The 18268-nt window shown below is 37.5% G+C and overlaps 6 protein-coding genes across 6 annotated transcripts; 3 read left to right on the forward strand and 3 right to left on the reverse strand. All coding sequences in view use genetic code 12, as the record gives it.

Annotated features, from left to right (window-relative positions):
- Nucleotides 1-1915: 1915 nt before the first annotated feature.
- I9W82_005370 (RTA1 domain-containing protein) lies at nucleotides 1916-2815 on the forward strand (the record flags this gene model as incomplete). The annotated part of the gene is made up of 1 exon (XM_067694540.1): nucleotides 1916-2815. One exon carries the CDS (start codon nucleotides 1916-1918, stop codon nucleotides 2813-2815), a length of 900 nt encoding a protein of 299 aa, XP_067546850.1.
- Nucleotides 2816-2971: 156 nt separating this feature from the next.
- On the reverse strand, nucleotides 2972-5635 carry CTA7 (Cta7p; the record flags this gene model as incomplete). Its single annotated transcript, XM_067694541.1, has 1 exon — nucleotides 2972-5635. The coding sequence occupies one exon, from the start codon at nucleotides 5633-5635 to the stop codon at nucleotides 2972-2974; it is 2664 nt and encodes an 887-aa protein (XP_067546851.1).
- A 220-nt stretch (nucleotides 5636-5855) lies between these two features.
- I9W82_005372 (alcohol dehydrogenase family protein) lies at nucleotides 5856-8358 on the reverse strand (the record flags this gene model as incomplete). Its single annotated transcript, XM_067694542.1, has 2 exons — nucleotides 5856-7010; nucleotides 7612-8358. The coding sequence occupies 2 exons, from the start codon at nucleotides 8356-8358 to the stop codon at nucleotides 5856-5858; spliced, it is 1902 nt and encodes a 633-aa protein (XP_067546852.1).
- Nucleotides 8359-8601: 243 nt separating this feature from the next.
- On the reverse strand, nucleotides 8602-9705 carry BUR2 (Bur2p; the record flags this gene model as incomplete). The annotated part of the gene is made up of 1 exon (XM_067694543.1): nucleotides 8602-9705. One exon carries the CDS (start codon nucleotides 9703-9705, stop codon nucleotides 8602-8604), a length of 1104 nt encoding a protein of 367 aa, XP_067546853.1.
- Nucleotides 9706-10307: 602 nt separating this feature from the next.
- Nucleotides 10308-11309, forward strand: I9W82_005374 (uncharacterized protein; the record flags this gene model as incomplete). The annotated part of the gene is made up of 1 exon (XM_067694544.1): nucleotides 10308-11309. One exon carries the CDS (start codon nucleotides 10308-10310, stop codon nucleotides 11307-11309), a length of 1002 nt encoding a protein of 333 aa, XP_067546854.1.
- A 2649-nt stretch (nucleotides 11310-13958) lies between these two features.
- On the forward strand, nucleotides 13959-17228 carry IFH1 (Ifh1p; the record flags this gene model as incomplete). Its single annotated transcript, XM_067694545.1, has 1 exon — nucleotides 13959-17228. The coding sequence occupies one exon, from the start codon at nucleotides 13959-13961 to the stop codon at nucleotides 17226-17228; it is 3270 nt and encodes a 1089-aa protein (XP_067546855.1).
- Between the last annotated feature and the right edge of the window lie 1040 nt (nucleotides 17229-18268).

Below are 18268 nucleotides of genomic sequence, written 5' to 3' on the forward strand. Positions count from 1 at the left end.
AAATAGATTGTGAAACATAGATTTTAGATCTAGAACAATAAGCCCAACAGAGAGATTAACGAGAGAATAGAATCATATATATATATACTTACTCCTTATTTTAAAGAGTAGTTTACGTAACCTAGGGAGAACGCCAAGGTCTGCAATAATACACCTTATACCACCAAACTAATCCAATCCAAGAAATATTCAACACTCAGAGGATTATGGTTTAAAAGTATACTCCAGGAAAATTGGACTCAAACACGACTTCTCCACCATGTTGCACTAAAACGTTCAATCCCAACGCAGCAGAACAATAGGAGAAACTAAAAGTAAAAAAAAAAAAAAAAAAAAAGAAATTTAAAAATAATTTATCCGAGAAATAAATCACAAACAATAGGAGCGACACAATTATTATATTTCCCCGAAAGAAACAAAATGAGCAAATTTCCACTGTAACTACTGGGCCGACTCTATTGCTCTTACTACTAAAAGTGGAGACACACAAAACACCACACATGCATTCTTTTGGTTTGTTTAATTTTAATTTCTTTTTTTTTCTTTCAACCTCTTAGCTTCTGTTCCCCCATACTCATTTCGGTGACTACAGATCCGATACAGGAAGATCTCCTAACTTTCTTACAAGCCTTCCAAAATTAAACCTCACTTTGATCTAACGTTACGTAGCATAGCACTACGTCATTGCAAATAAATCTACTAGCGTTCCTAAGCCACATGTTGAATGGCAGTGCACTAGGTATCTATTTGGTCCTCTGAATCTCAAACACAATCAACTCTTCCATCCACTTAATCCGCAATACCCGTAATTGCTTCCACTTTTCACTTTATTCTCTGCACAAATCATTGAAGCAAAAAAAAAAAAAAAAAAAAAAAAAGTTTTTCCGAAGACTCCTGTACTATTTTTTTTTTGCACTCACCGCGTATACGCGCCTCGGAAAAACCTACTTTTTAAGCACAACCTTTACACACACAAATTCACCAAAAAAAGAAAAGAAAACCGTCTTTTTTTGCATCTGTAATCAAGCATCGTAGGTTCATTGAGTCTATCTTTGTGTAAATTATGTCTACTATCCAAAAAGACCGAGCGAGTTTGATGTTTCTCTTCGTTCGTCCTTAGCCTCTCCGCTTCTCGCATCTGTGCCCTGTAAACTTTTGGTGGTTCTACAACTGTGTCAATTCTTGCAAATAAAGCTGTGTTGGAAGACAAACTGCAATACGCTTACATGAGTTTGCCTGCCTCGCTAATCTTCACATCATGTATACAACATGTGCGCCTCTACAATGGTATGTAATACGCTTCCACCAAGAACCTTGATATAAACTACAGCGGCAGTCTTTGACAGCATCACACATCAGTAATTAGCAACAACGTTATTGTAGCTCTCTTTGATACACTGTCCTACATGAAATAGAGTCTCAGTGTAGGAATAAAAACTCGGTGCACCACTGGTGGAGCAGTTGCAAAACAAGTTCGACAGTTTGAAAAAGGAGAAAAAACAAAAAAAAAGAACGGTGGTGTAACGAGGCCTTGCTAGATTAGAAACGCGTTTGTTACAGGCTAAATTAATGGCGAATTTAGTTTAACTCATCCTACGATGTAAAAATATCGATCCGCTATCCTCAGGATAAGTGAGTAATACCATCATGAACGCAAACAAATTGATAGAATGCCTGTAAAATAGGGGAAATCTAAAAGTTTCCACCCCTTTTGACCAATTGTCGACGTAATCTAAAACTTGTTTAAAAGTTCACGTTCATGCACAAACGCTTAAGCCGTGTCAGACAGAAAGGGCTATGCTGCATGGAAACGAAAACAAAAAAAAATAAACAAATGAAAAATCCCCACCCCCTATATATATCTAGAAATCCTTCAGTTTGAAAATAACTTCCACCCATTAGCTGAAACCCCATAATGACTCAAGAGACCACCGGCTATCAGTATTACCAATACACCCTCAACTATGGAGTAACGATCCACTATGCAGTCATTTTTCTTGTCCTTGCAACCATTGAAACCTACTTTGTAGTGTCAAAATACAACCAATTTAAAGGCAAGATTAGATCAAGCAACTTGAAAAGATACTGCAATGTAATGATTCCATTTATCATTGGAATCGTTTTGGAAATCATTGGGTATACTGCTAGGGCAGTTTCTTCTAAACAACCACAACTGCTTATGCCATATGTGATTCAATCTGTATTTATTTTGATTGGGCCAACTTTAATTTTGGCTAGCACTTATATGATCTTTTGTGAACTTGCCAAAAGTCTCAGGGCTGAGTCATACTCTGTGATTCCCTTGAAGTATCTCGCTAAAGTATTTGTCACTGGGGACATTGTATCACTTTTCGTACAGGCTAATGGTGGTGGCTTACAAGTCATGGATTCATTGAGAACAATAGGAAGAGCCTTGGTCATCACGGGGGTTGTTTTACAACTTGCATTCTTTACTGTTTTCTGCTACGTGTTTGTTTCATTCACTATCAAGATTTTGCGTAACCCAACTAAAGTGGCTCAAACATTATCACAAGTGTTCCCCAGGATCGGAAACTGGAAACACGGAATAGTAGTTTTGAGCTTCAGCTGTATTTTCTTAATGATTAGGTCGGTTTATCGATGTGTGGAAATGATTGAAGGCCATAATGGGTTACTTCAATCGAGTGAGATTTATCTTTGGTGTCTTGATACTGTCATGGTACAGCTCGCCATCTACTTTTATTTGACGTTCAATTGGACTGGTTATTTCTGTCGTGTTCATGAGTATTATGGCTCGGTTTTTGAATGTGTTGAACTTGAAAGTATAATCAATTAGGCTTATCTTTTATAGTGGCTATATTAGCGGGGTATGTAGCTGTTTTACTTAAAGCGAATAAACATTAGACTTGCTTCAAATACAAAGGGGGGGGTATAATGGTCATTACAGACTGATACAACTCGGAAACTACTCTAAGACTCCAGTTTCTATTTATTAAAAATCGTATGTAAAATCAACCCATTGGTCAAACCATTGCAAGTTGCTCAACATATGATCAATTTCAGTAGAAGGATAAAGATCAACAGCAGCACCACCACCAGCACCACCTCCTCCCTCGTGGTTATCAGAAGATGGAGTATTGAATGAATTGACATAGGTGCCACCACTATCACTAGCACCTTCTTGTGGTGTTTGATTATCTATGCCAGTGTCGTGCAAAACAGGCGACTCGGTATTGGTTCGTTGTATTGGTTCACGGTGCAGCATTATACGATGATGTACATTTGATCCATCTTCATTTCGATACAATTGCTGTTCAAACACTTTATTGAATTCATTAGCTTTCGCCTTGGTGGAATCTTTCTCATTCTGCTTGGTGGTCCTAGCATCCTTTGACGCACCTAACGCACCATCATTAAATCCCAATTGAGAAAAGTACTGCTTATTTACATCAGATGAACCATGATCAACACCAATATTATTCAACGCATTCATATCTTCTTCAAGTCTCAAAGTCAATATTTTATTCGCCATCTTTAAAGCCCATGTACATTCTCTAACCATTTTGAAACGTTCTCGGAAAACCAACTTATTTTGCTTATTCCTAATGGGTGATTTCTTTAAAATTGTAAACAATTTGATGGTGTTTTTCAAAAGATCTCGTGATTGCAGAATGAACACTCCTCCGTTGATTAAACAAAGTGCATTAACTCCAATATTGAATAGCAAGAGGAGTACTGAATACCATGGAGTGTATAGTAGTCCTGCTTTGTTGACCTTGTCCAACACTTCAATAACACCATGACATGCATCTAAAACCATCTCCACTTTTAATCCATTGCTGACTATTCTTCTGCCAATATAGTTGAATAAAACTTTTCCATGTACGCAGAGCACCAAATCGTAATAGTGCAATTTCACCTGTGCTTTTACCAACGAGCTAACTTCATTTCTATCACTAGCACTCACATGTTTATTAAATAGCAAATCATTTCTAAACCCCACTTCATTAAACCAATGATGTAGCTTAACCAACTCTGCATTGATTTGCTGATACTTGATCAAATGTGTATTATCAGTTGGAGCAGTATGAACAAAATTTGAAATCCTCGCAATGTGCAACAATGCCAACGCCGGCAAAGTCAACCAATCATCCTTAACAGTCTCTCGTTGAAAATCAAATCCTGGAAACCCACGACCAAAATCTTCTTCTCTAATACCACAATATCGACCAGTTTGTAACCCAAATACACGATCAAATGTGAATACACACCAAAAGATTCTCTTAGCTTTCAATCTCTCATACCCAGTACACGATAAAATATTGTAATTTTCTTCACTGAACCCCAACCCCATTGACTTGGTCATTGTTATAGCTTGCCCCAAGGCATGCGAGGAGGACGTTTGTCGATGAGCAACTCTCAAATACAATGCAATTAAAAGCCAACTTTGTATCAATTCAAATGATTCCCATTCAAAACTCAATATCGAAACAATCTTGTATCCATACTTGAACAATTTCTCTTCCAATTTCAACATCTCCAAATCAGGACTTTTGGGTTTTTGAAACTCACTAAATCGAATAGCCAAGGCAAATATGAGATACAATATAGCCGAATATAATTTAGTTTGATTTGATTTGGAATCGTGCTTGTGTTCACCAGTCATTGCCTTTTCCTCCTTCATAAGCTTATCATAAGCTTCATACTGTTCACGGAAAACAGTTTCATGGACAATAGCAAACAATGGATTCACCTCCTTAAAGAAGAAATCAATCAAGTATCGCTCATCAAGCGTTACTTCAAGTTCTGGCAACGAAGGCAAGTTTTCCGGTGTAAGGTAATTAACACCAGACATGTTCCACCCAAAATATTGCATACGTGGAATGGTTACTTTCTCCTTCAGTTCTTCTGACAAGTTTGCATACATTGATTTACACAATTCAACAATAAGTAGGTTCTGATGACGACGAGAAAACCTCCATTTTGAACTTGTTGTGAATAAAGTTTCAACCACACCTTCACTTTCTGGTTCTTGAAATCGAGGTTGTCTAAAGTCCTCCAAAGTATTTCGCGACAATAAATTCTCAAGATATTGCACCCTGTTCTCCAAATGGGAAATGTAATCTTTTTCATTTGATTTATCAACAACTGGCAACCCAAATGGTTCGGAATTGAGAGTACTGAACTTGCGCTTTTTATTAAAATCAGCACCTTCACTTTGATATCCATTTGATTTATTCTGCACATTACCACCAGCAGCAGGGTTCGAAAATGTGCATTCCTTCTTTTGTCGCACACAAGTAGTACAAGGATCGGAGCCTGAACACTTGATCTTATGCGTCCTGCATCGATCACAAGCTTTGCTCACTCGCATACGAGGTCTACTGTCAGCCGTTTGCTTAGGTTGTGATTGAACGGTAGGTTGCAAAGGTTGCACTATTGGATTTGGCGAGCCCGAATACGTCAGATCCAGACCCAGATGTGGCTGCTGCTGTGATTGTTGTTGTTGCGATTGCCTGTATGAGTAAACTGGTGGTAGCTGTACTGTCCCATAAGGTGAAAAGCCGGTGTTCGGAGGAGTCATACCTGAACTTGGATTTCGGGAATCACGAAGGTTTATACGAGGTAATTCCGAATTTTGATTCTTATCAGACATATTATATAATCTTTTATAGTTTCAGATCTGACGGCTTTTAGAATGAAATAAGGTTCGATGATGTAATTGAAAGATGTAATGATACGGCCGTGAGGCAAAGTCAAGGGAAAAACAAAAATTGATTCGGATCGAGTTTGTGCGTGCTACCAATATATCTCATTATACATCATACATCATACATCATACATCCAATTAGCATATATACATCTATCTCCCATTTCTATACTTTATTCTTAAAACCAAAAGCAACTTTGTTCACCTTATGCTCATCAAACAACTTAAACGCTTCCTTTGCATTATCAATTGGAGTCTTGAGATCAATAAAATCAGTCAATTTATCCTTCATTGTCTCAAAGATCTTTAAAGCTTCAGGAAACAAAGCGTACGCATGGCATCTTCCACATGAAAGATTAAGATTCTTCAAGTATGCTTGCAATGCATCGAATGGGAATGGGCCATGACCCATACCCAATGCGGAAACAAACCCATTACCACGTACGGCATCAAATGCCGTCTTCATTGATGATTCAGCACCAACAACTTCCAATACTGCATCAAAACCAACTCCATTCAATTCACTAGTGACAAAGTCAGTTACTCCGTTTGCCTCTTTTTCATAATTGATTGTCTTGTAAGCACCGATTTTCGTAGCTGCTTCCAATCGTGAAGGAATGCTATCAACAACAACAATCTTTTCAAATCCAAAGTGTTTCAATACATGTAAAGCACACAATCCAACAGGACCAGCACCAATTTGTAAAACTGATACATCTTTGATTTGCTGAGCTTTGTAATTTTGAACAGGTTGGGTTTTGAAAAAATCGACAATTTTTTTAACCCCGAAATATCCAGTGACAAAGATATCAGCCATAAGTAAATACACCGAGTCATCAATATCATCACCTTTGGAACTTTCTGGTTTCTTGACGAGGACATGGTCGGCATATGGAACACGTACATATTCAGCTTGGCCACCATCCAATCCTGGCTTACCAAACGTATTAGTCTTGGCACATTGACCAGTTAATCCATGCTCACAATAGAAACATTCTCCACATTGGATCGAAAAGCAACTCAATACATCATCACCGGCGTTGAACTTGGTAACGTCTTTACCTACTTCGACAACAGTTCCTGTAAACTCATGGCCAACTATAGTACCTGGTTTACCCTTTATATGGCCTCTATATGTGTGCATATCTGATCCACATAATCCAGCATATTCAACCTTGACAATTGCATCAGTAGAATTTTCAATTTTAGGGACTGGTTTCAGTTCTACTTGAACATCAAAGGGTGCACGGAAAACGACAGCTTTCATTTCAGTTGGAAGTTGAGACATTTCGAGAACGGGAATGGGGGATTGATAAGTTGGCTAATTGTATCTGAATGTTAAAAGGCTTAAATTCAAATGGTGTGGAAAGTGTCGTTAATTTTATTTTTCAACTGGTTCTGAAGTGTGGGGCATGGCGTGATATAGCGGATGGGGCAACTACCATCCGCGATTACCGGAATCGCGGAAAACAACGTTAATGCAAGGTGTGATGTAAATGGGACATCTTGTACGTCAAGGACTGTCCATCTATGGTAACTGAGTGGTATAGTTGTCTCCTAAGGTGTCTATAGAAAGACATTAGATTCTCTTTGCAAAATGATCAACTTTGCAAGCGCGATTTCCTAAATGGGACGTATTTGCGAGAGCCTGCAGAAACTCTCCATGGAGCCAACATAAGCAGCTTATCTACGTACACCTAAGGGGCTATATAATCTTCCCAAGAGCATTCCCACTTCTATTCAAATTAGGCTATATAATCAACAAAAGTAGATGCTATAACCAGACCCAAATTTTTGACAACTTTTGCGTACCCACTAATTCTTCTTATGATGTTATACGATAGGAAAAACAATATGTTTAAGCAAATGAAATTGCCTATTGTTGCATAAAGCAAAAATATCGTCACTGTAACGAACCGTACCATACTTGTTGATAATTGCGGGCATGACTTCGCAATTGCATCCGACATTCGATACACCAAAGAATTAGTGATTAAATCACAGTCTGAAGGACCTTCTTTTGAAACAATGCAGATTGTGTTCAACAATGAAGCACGACAGTTTTTGAGAATGTACCACATGTGTTGCCAAATCAGGGCATCTACATACTCCTTGGAATTCAATGTATAAAAGACATCATACTTATGGGTGACCAACAATGCATGATCATGTAGAACAGAAGGGGAATTCTGGAAGATAAAAGTGCAAATATCTTTGATAAAATTTGTGCTGAATGTAATCAAGTTGGAAAAGACGAAAATCATGCTCGTAACATTGCGCAAATAGGTCTGCAACACAAACAAGAATAGTAAACTTCGCATCCCAGATTGTATCATCTTGGCAATCCAATAAGCAGCATTGGCTATACATCTTTGAAAATTGCGCATTGTTAATTGTTGGAAAATACGATCGAATCGGATGGTGAATAATGGCAAGTACGTCCAGTACCAACTTATTTCATAGAATCTTCTAATGGTGCGGGGACGATGATTACGGTTTCGGGTGGAGTTGAGACTATTTTGTCTTAGAAAGTCGGCCATTTCGTCAAGTGCTCTTTGCTGTTCGTGTTCGGGTAAGTTGTGCAAGTTATTATGAAGGCTATTGTTGCGGTAAAATATGTCCAACAACGCTGTATCTAATTGCTCAAAGATGTCTTGATTAGGGTCCATGGTAGGGACGTCAACCGGTGTCTTGCGAGCGATGGCAGGTACTTGTAGTTAAACGTTTACCGTTTCTTAATGAAGTCGTTGCACTTTTGGTATTTGGTTTCGTTGCCAACTTTTTTGACGTTTTTTCCCGTCATCACGTGCCGATGTGGAAATTTACGAGGATACACTACGAATCCGTTTCCGTCATTGCATTTCCTTGTTTTGCGCCTATTTTAAACAAACTCTATATAACGTCTTCCTTTATCACTTCCCTCTAGCTACATCTTCAAAAACCTGTGATTTTATAGGCAACAATCGTCTAGCAGCCCCTTTATTACTAATTACATGTGAATCCCCTTGTGAACACTGCAACAACTTTTTAATAAATTGAAAACAATGTAAAGCAACATCAACCTCAACACCAATAACCAGTGGCAAAAACAGTTCGGGAATTCTCAACTCTTTATCAAGTTTTGATTTACCTTCAACAATGGTGAGAACAAAACAAGTGGCAAATATCTCCTTCATGTCATAACACAATATAATAGGCAAGCTAGATAATAGCTCAATCAATGTCGTTGTCATTTTCAAAATCTCTTTTCTTTTGGTGTAAAGCAATTGTCCCATACCAAGATGAATTCTATTCAAGACCTTAAATTGAAGTAAATAAGGTGATGTAAAATTCAAATCAAATTGAAGTTTACGAAGAATTAACTCCTCTCGATACAATAGCTGATCTCTCCATTTCCAATAATATTCACTTTGTTCGTCAATAGGTGGTGGTGGTTGTTTAACATTGTTTTTGATAATTGGAGGACGTGGGTTCTTTACATTACATGCATACAAGCTGACTTTATCTGGTTGTCGGTAATTATCATTCAATTTACAAGCAATTGTCAATGCTGCTGAGGCAACAAAATATTTCGATGATGAAAGTGGTAAGCGCATATAGTATCGATGCAAGTAAACGGTTGTGGCAAGTAAAGTTGGTCCATCCAATTTTAGTTTTGTGCCTAGACGTATAATAAAATCGTGCATTGATTCTTTTATCCGAAGCTCTTGTGGTAAGGTGATTCTAGCTTGTATTCGACTAGGTGTATGATTTAGCACTACTGATTCGGGAAATATCCATATACTCTTGGCGTGGGAATGAATTTGACTTGAGCTGCCATTCGTGGTGGTTTGATTATTGCTGCCACTGTTGCTGTTGCTACCATTGTGGTTGCTAGTTGTAGATGCAGTGACAGGTACTGCTGTCGTTGTTGTTGATAAAGTGTTGTTGGATGTGACAGTGCCAATAGTTTCTCTGGACTTTGGAGGTAAATCTTCACCTGTACTTGAAGGTAGTATGCTATCGCTTTCAATCATATTAGTACTGGACAAGGTCTGAAGTGATCTTAGTACACTGTTTGGTAATGATTCATTTGGATAGTTGTTCTCAGATGTGTGTGTCCTTTTTTTTTCTCTTTGGTCACACTTGATATGGTAGCGAAAGATTTTTCACATTAAGCAATTACACATTTATATACAACATTAAGAGAAGGACTGAGTGGAGGTGAATGAAAGAGAAGAGAGAAGACGGAAGTTTGGAGGAAAGTGTTGTTTATTCCATTTGGTAGGCATGTGCATAGCTTCTTTTTTTTTGAAGAAGAAGTTTTGCAATGGGAGAGGAGTGTTTTGGTGCCACGCTTCCAAACTTTGAAAACGAATACAGTGCCTGATCTTAGCACTCTATTTATTCTTTCCTATGATAGTCTTGACCATGTCAAAACAGCTTGACCTTCTTACCATTTTTTCCACGTTGCTCACTATTCATCAGTTGCAAAAACATCTCCATTCATACATCCTGCACATAAGTTTGATACGAAGGGAAAAAAAAAAAATTTCAGACATTTTGGAAAATTTTTACCGAAGGAGAACTGCAAGCATCAGATCTACAACTAAACTCACCCTCCCCCCAGTTGACCAATATGACTACAGCTACTAGTAGTGCCTCATTCATGCACTTGGTAAGACCAAATGTGCTAGCACCAGCAGCAGGATCCTCAAACGGACCAGCCAATGTCAAGATCCACGCATCGGCATTGCTCACCATCTTGGAAATTGTTGCTAAACAAGTATTGAACAAGAGAATAATTGGTACTTTATTAGGTATAAGATCAGATAATGGATTAGAAGTGGAGATTAGAGATGCATTTATGGTCCCATGTGATGAGACTGGTGATTCTATTGCTATTGAAGATCAAGCCCATAAATCATTATTCCATTTATACAAGAAATCACATCCAAAGGAATCAGTTTTGGGATGGTTTGGTAGTATGAATGTGATTGACGACACCACCTCATTAATCCATGATTTCTACTCCAAAGGTGTTGATCGTGCATTTCCTTATCCTGCAATTTACTTGAATGTTGAATATATCAATGAACAAGGACAAATTACTAGTCCGCAAATAATAACGTACATTGGAGCAGCAGTAGGAAAACCAGCAGCCAAGACCAATGTTCAAATTGGATGGAACAAGACTGTCAATGTCAACAACTCGTATATTTTTACCCCAATTCCTAATGAAGTTGTTGATGGAACAAACGCTGCAAAACTTGCTTATAAATCTTTACAAAACTCAACTATTGACGAAGCTGACTCTATTTCATCGATTATTGATGGCAAACATCCATTTTTTGCTCACAATTTGCAACAGGTGCAAAGAAATGTGGCCAATTTGATTGCTTATATTGATGCAAATGCTAGTAAAAACCAATCAGATGAAAATCTTGATTTATTGAGAAAATTGAGTAATACTTTGTTGACCAAACCACCAATCTTGACTGATGTTGACGAATTGAATAAATTGTTTGACAATTTCAATCAAGATGTTATTATGATTGAATACTTGACCAAAGCAGTTAAAGATCAAATTGAATTAAGTGCAAGAATCACTGCTAGCTCAGAAGCTGAGAAGAGAAACTAAGTGAGAGAAGAGGAGTTGTTTTGATGGGTGATGCTGTATCGTGGAAAAACGGTACTGAGATACATCATCTAAATGGAGAGGTCCAACTGTACTAATCACTTCAACAAGTATCCCCAAACTTTGCTATAGACTTTTAAGTATGGGGTAAATTTGTAGCAGCCGTATAAGAAACATTTAAAGTGTATACTAATGAAAGCATATTTTTTGCAATTAATTTGCGAGAAACATGACTTATTCTGCACCTCGGGATCAATTAATCAGCTCATTTTTACATAATTACAACTCTGGATACAACAAACATTGATACTAAACTTGAAAAAGCATATGAGAAAGAGAAGAAAGTTGTCAATCAACTGATAGACCCTTCATGAGCTACCGATAGAAGATTCAATGGTGCAACATGGATTCTTTTCGCTTTAGCAGCACGAAGGACTATTTCGAATTACACTCAATTTCAAAGAGTTTCATAGATCTGAAATACGGCCTTGGTTTGTGTATGATGTAGTGTTCAATATCTTTATTTATGGAGCTTTGATTTATGAGCTTTATGGACTATTAACTATCCTTTTAGTCAGATTACAGAGAAATGGTTGGAATATTAGAGGTATCATGCGTGGTAGAACAGGTGATTAGTAGATTGAAGGATATGAGTTGAAGGTAATTCCTTAAAACGAAGGCAACGGTTTCGTCAAAAGAAACTTCAATAGGTTAAGAAATGGAACATTTTTCAATTGCGTGATCAAGGACCAGAGATGCAGCTGGAATTTCGGTAATTGCTTTAATTATAATGTCTGGATAACGTAGTGATGGTGTCTATACCGCACCAGTAACTAAAAAGGACTGTTAGTGGGGTAATTATGCAGCCTGTATGGTATCCTTTATTTATTTATTTATTAGGTTGGTCCAGGTAATAAAAGAGTGTAAACCTGTTAATAACGAAGAATTAAGAAGGAAGTGGCGTTTAATTAATTTGGTGTAACTTGTGCCAATTTCTGTTCAGTTTCTTGTGCAGACCAGTTAAGTTCTAGTCAACTCACTTGTAATAAATAAGAGTATAGAGCCAAATAAATCCATGAGTGTACTCACTTCCTTTATGCGCAGAGCCTAATTGTTGCATATGGATTGTTCAACTCCAGCGAATACTGTCGAAATTAAGTTAAGTTTAAATGTAAGCTTAGACTTCAAAGTTGAGAAATTCTATAAAGACCATTTACGTATATGTGATTGTCATACAAGGATGATGTAAATGAAGTATTCGGATATTGTCTTGAATATGTGGTTTTTTGATTGAGTTTGGTTGCCAAATTTTTTGTACTGGATGTCATCATCAATCCTTTTCAATTATAGGATAGAAATTGGTACATCAGTTAAGTAGTGACAGCAAAGACCGCAAGTCAGTGCCACTAAGCTAAATAGTAACAACTTAAGGGAAATGTATTTAGAGAATAGCATTTGTTTAATGTGTCGCATTTTAACAGAAAACTGTGGATCCTCTCAAGAAGAGAAAACACCAATAAAAAAGGTGTACTCTTATACTTTAATGTAACAATGGAAGAAAATAGGATAAAGGAAATGTATGTATACATCTTGTGAATGTGTTAAAAGTCTAGAATTTATGCTAACAACCTGTTTGCTCGTATATAAGAGTTGATCGAAATGTCGTTAATCTTTAGATGAGTCTCTCCTTCATAGAAGAAAAAAAAAAGAAACTAAAAAGGAGGGGAAAGCAGAAGATATCTCAAATATGTAGTAATGCTACAATTGATAATTAGTATTTCCTTTCTATGTCTGATTACTCTAACCTATTAACATAGTGCAGTGTGTTGTATATAGTATTCAAAGACTTGAGTAGTAGTAGTAGTAATAGTAATTGTATATTTTTAGATTTTCTTATTTTAATTTTTCACAATAATAATAAAATTTTTTGCGAAGAGCACATCACCAGATAAAACCAAAAACCATCTCCCCCTTTTTCTTTATCTTTCTTATCTTTTTGCAAGATATACAACAAGAAGACAAAGATACATCAGTTATTGTCTTTAAATATAAGCTCAAACTACTAGCTTATTACACACACACATTACATATTACAAAACAGACAACAGAAGAAAAAAGGACCCCCCCAATTAGACGACAGACCAATTAGAATTCACAAAGGCTTTTTGGCAACACATCGATACAATACATCGGTTTTATACAAACTTTAAAACCACGTTATACCACATTCTTGGAAACAAACTAATTCCTTTCTAGTGTTATCCAATACTAAAAGGATATCCATCTCCACACATATACTGGCAGTTTATTTCCCCTGGTCTATATTATGTGCAATTATCGAAATATTCAAACTACTACTTCACTTATATACATATACTTTACCAATCATTTCATTATATCGCAGAAATAAACAGTAAAGGGAAAAGAAAAGAAAGAGAGACATAGCTAGACATTTACTATTTTATTATTCGGTAAGAGAAGCATCCATATTTTCAACATAGTGTGCTGCTTCTTTTTATTGCTATTGAGTGTCAGAGAAGGAGAGAAGAGAAAGGATTTTACCTATTCTATCAAGTGATAACAGAGGTTACCAAAGAGAATCCGCATAAACCAAAACAGAAAGAATTAACAAAGTTACATTTATATTTAAACATGCCGAAAACTCCTTCAACAAGAGGATATTACGGCAATTCAAACAAATCCAAATCACATGCCACAAAGAACGACAGTGTTCGTGGCTACCTGAAACCACAAACACATCAAACTCAACATCAATATGGTGGTAAAAACTTGAAAGCTTACAATAAACGTAGGTTCAGTATCGCCAATTCAACTAGTTCATCTTCATCACAAGACTATTTATCTGATGACAATGAATCAGATAAAACTAGGACCACCAATCAAAACAATACCGGCTCAAAGCATGTGCATTATGTTGATTCAGATTCCGATTCATCATTGACTGCTATTTCCGATAACGAATTCACTCAATCTTTACAAAATGTTGGAAAAAAAACAAGAGGTAAGAAGGTTGTTGTTGGTGGTGGTGGTGGCAAGAGAGGGAAAACTTATGGAAGGAAAGCCATACCGAGAAAATCTCTTGGATTGTCAAAGCAAGATGTTCAAAACTATGAAAATGAAGTAGTTGAGATATCATCTGGGTATGATGATTCTGACGAAGACGAAGTGGAACCGTCTGACTTGGTATCTGACGTCACTAGAACTTCAAATGGAGGCAGTGGCGAAGAAGAAGACGAAGACAGTGAAGATGATGAGCAAGAGCATGTGGCTGGATTATATACTCTTATGAATAATGGGAAACAATTGCGTGCTGATGATTCGGACGAATCTAACCAATCGAATGATGATGATGGATCAGATGAAGAGATGTTTAGTTCATCAGATGATGATTCCGATGTTGATTTTGTTAGATTGCAAAAACAACAAAAGGCAAATGCAACAAGAGCCAGAAAGGGGTTGAAGAGGGAGCAGAAACTGAAAGGGCATGATGGAGAAGGTTTATCTGCTTCAGTTGGTGATGATTCAGCTGCAAAAGAAGAACGCAAGTCAAACCACAAAGAACATACGAAGCAACGAAAGAATTCCATCAAGTATGGGAGAAGAAAGTCGGATGTTGTTTTACCAGACATTAATTTCAAATTTGAATTTGATAACGTTGGTAACATTGAAGAAGAAGGCGACGAAGATGATGATAAGAAGGAAACTGAATCAAAGCCAGATAACTCCACAAAAACTCAACCCCCTGAAGAAGAGGACGTGGGTGAAGAAGTTGACTACTCTCCAACAATTCCCTTAGACACCAATAATCAACAGCAACAACAAGAACATCAACATTTTGAATTTGAATTTGATCAGGATCTCCTACATGTTCCTAAATTGAATGACAGTGATTTAAATTCTGATGAAGATTATGAGATTGATGATAATGAATTGTTGGCTACTTTACAAGCTGAAAATGATGTGGATGAGTTTTTACTACCGCAAGCTAATGATTCTGTTATTGAAACGTCGGGAGAGGATAAGTCTGGTTTGAATAAAGGCCATTCTGGAGTGGTGGCATCTACTAGCATTGACGCAGATCTGGAAAGCGGAGTTGCCACTGGAGACGATGACGACGACGATGATGATGATGAAAATGATCCATTCTTGAAAGAGGAAGAGAAGTTTCTTGTAAATGAATTCGAAAACAATGGATTTGATGATAATGGAGACGACAAGTTCGACAGTCATGGAAAAGATGCAAATGATGAATATGAGGAGGACGACGATGATGAAGAGGAAGACGAGTTCACTTTTGATGATAGTGAGTACTCCACCTCAAAGCGAATTGTCAATTCATTCAAGGGTATTGGTGAAGATCGTAGTAAACCTATTGTCCAATATGAAAGCAGTGCTCCTAGTGATAGTGACTATGATGAGGATGATTATGTTGATTTCATTGATTTTGATGTACCGTTTTTTGATGAAGGTGATGATGGAAGAAGAGCCAAGAATGGAACATTGACATCACCAACTAAGAGAGCCAAGAACAATAACGGTAACAAGCACATTAATAGTGACGATGACGATGATGATTCGTATTTGTGGAACTACTTTTTCAGTTCAGATAATGATTCTTCAAGTGAGGTTGAAAATACTCTTGTACAGTATGATGGAAGGAGGAAAAGAAGAAGGAGTAGTAAAGGAGGGAAACTAAAGTCTACTCATTCCAACGTTGATGAATTGTTTAATGAAATTGATCGTGATAAGACGTTCAAGATAAAGAAACCAGATTACAATGCTGCCTCCAAACTCAAGTCAGGTAGAGACTTTGCTAGTCGAATGGGTGGTGGTGATGCAACAGCAGAACGCTATACAGGTCCATATGGAGATGATGAAGATGGATACGATGAATACGAAGATGATGAAGATGGTGCTGGTGGTGGTTATGATAGTTCTGAATCTACTGATCTTGATGAATCATTACCAAGAAACACTAGTACATCACCTCAAATTGGATCTAAAAAGGCTACTGAGGTGCTTTCTTCAAAGACTGCTGATTACCGTCCGCCAATGTTGGGATCATGGGTTACAATTGATAGCAAACCATTTGGAATTATCGATGGGATGAGTACTAGGTCATTGCAACAGCAGCCATTGAGCAATAACAACAACAAGTCACAAGAGCCTCGCGGTATGATGACTGATGGTCATCACAGTAACCCACATCATCATCAACGTTCACTCTCACCAGCCTCGAGGGCTTTACCAAAGAGGAAGAGTATTGGTGGTATACGGCATAGCCTGCAACCACAGGTGCCTGTGCAAGTGGGACAAGGTCAGACCAATTCGGATGAACTGCTGCTGGTTCTAGGGTTGGATGATCTACTCAATGTTAGTGAGTTGGATAATGATGATGAGAATGATGTGAGAATATGGCGGGATTTCAATAATGCACAGAAGTCAAGGGTGCCTTTGGGTGCGTTTAGGAATAAGTCGATACTTCATAATCATCATCATAGACAGCAGCAGCAGCAACAGAGAGAAAGTGTGCATAATCATCATCATCGACACAGTCATCATCATCCTCATCGCCGTAATAGTGATATGCAGGTACAGAATTCAGGCAAGCACAATACCAATGCTGTACTGCACCAACCACAGGTACTGGGAACAGTCAAGAGACGCAAGTCATCGTTGGGGCCAGTGAGTGGGTTAAGCACAGGAGTTGGGAGCGGTTTTACAGTAGGAATCCCTGCAGCTGGAGGAGCCACTACTGCTGCAAATGGAGTAGTAGCCGGTGGTGCTGGTGCTGGGTATAGGACCACCAAGTCTGGTCTTTTCAGTGAAGCTGCGTTGGCTAGTGTAGAGGAGATGTTGGGAGATGATTATGATGTGATGGCTTTGATTGAGAGGTTATAGGATGGGAACAAGAGAGGGTGTGATGTTTCTTTTAGATTGATTATTTCAGTTAGTATTTTTTTGTTTAGTTTTTGATAAGGGCGTATTTTATTAAGTAAAGAGAAAGTATACTTGTAAGTTATGGATATGTGATTGCGATTAAAAAGTGGGGAAGAAAACTTTTGATAATTTTAGTAAAACGTTCGCTTATCAAAGCAAAAGTGAGCTCTTTATGTTTTATTAATTACTATTGAAACACTTATTTTTATATTCTTGGCGCAAACCGTTTGGTCTAGGAGTGTGTACATGAAAGCAATGTTTTTGAATTACGATTGTGAATACGATGATGCAATGGTACGTACGTGTAGCAAGAATACACTGTAAATCCTGTGAGTAGTGTGATTTTCATTATTTGCTCATGAAATTGAGGGCAGGGAGAATCTCAAAGTGGGAAAGATTCTAAAGCACCTGTAGTATTCTACTTTACGCCTTGCAAAGAAATTAATAGTTATAAGCCACGTACATTTCGACTGCAAAAGATTGAGTTTCTAAAACTTTACTTAAATGCAAGGCTTTTCAGGTAAACAATTTCCCAATTAGGTAAACTATTGCTGCTTCTTTTTCACTGAGTAACTTATAGAGGTTTCTCGCAATAGTCTGTTTTACATTTGCTTATTGTTTGTTATTTGGTCTCTCTTGAGCTCGCTCTACATATTCATCTGATGATGTAATTGCGTCATCATCATCATCGTCTCTACCTTTGCATTGTGTATACTGTTGTATTGTATTGTATTTTTAGTAATATACAGGCATCAGATCTAATATGCAGGTACATTATCTAAAAAAAAGAAAGGAGTGGGGCGCAGGCGGAAAAGGATAAACACGGAGAACGACGAGAATTACATGTACTCAAGTGATGTGAGTATCTGATCCGTGCTTTAGACTAAACAGCAACAGTACGCTTGTATCTCATATGTTAGCTAATGTAACCTCGTTTCTTAAAAATAGTCATACACTTTGAAATAGGACCCTAAGAGATCGTTGGCCAAGAAAATAAAAAT

Source organism: Candida metapsilosis (genome assembly GCF_017655625.1).
Source record: "Candida metapsilosis strain BP57 chromosome Unknown scaffold7, whole genome shotgun sequence".
Classification (NCBI taxonomy): domain Eukaryota; kingdom Fungi; phylum Ascomycota; class Pichiomycetes; order Serinales; family Debaryomycetaceae; genus Lodderomyces; species Lodderomyces metapsilosis.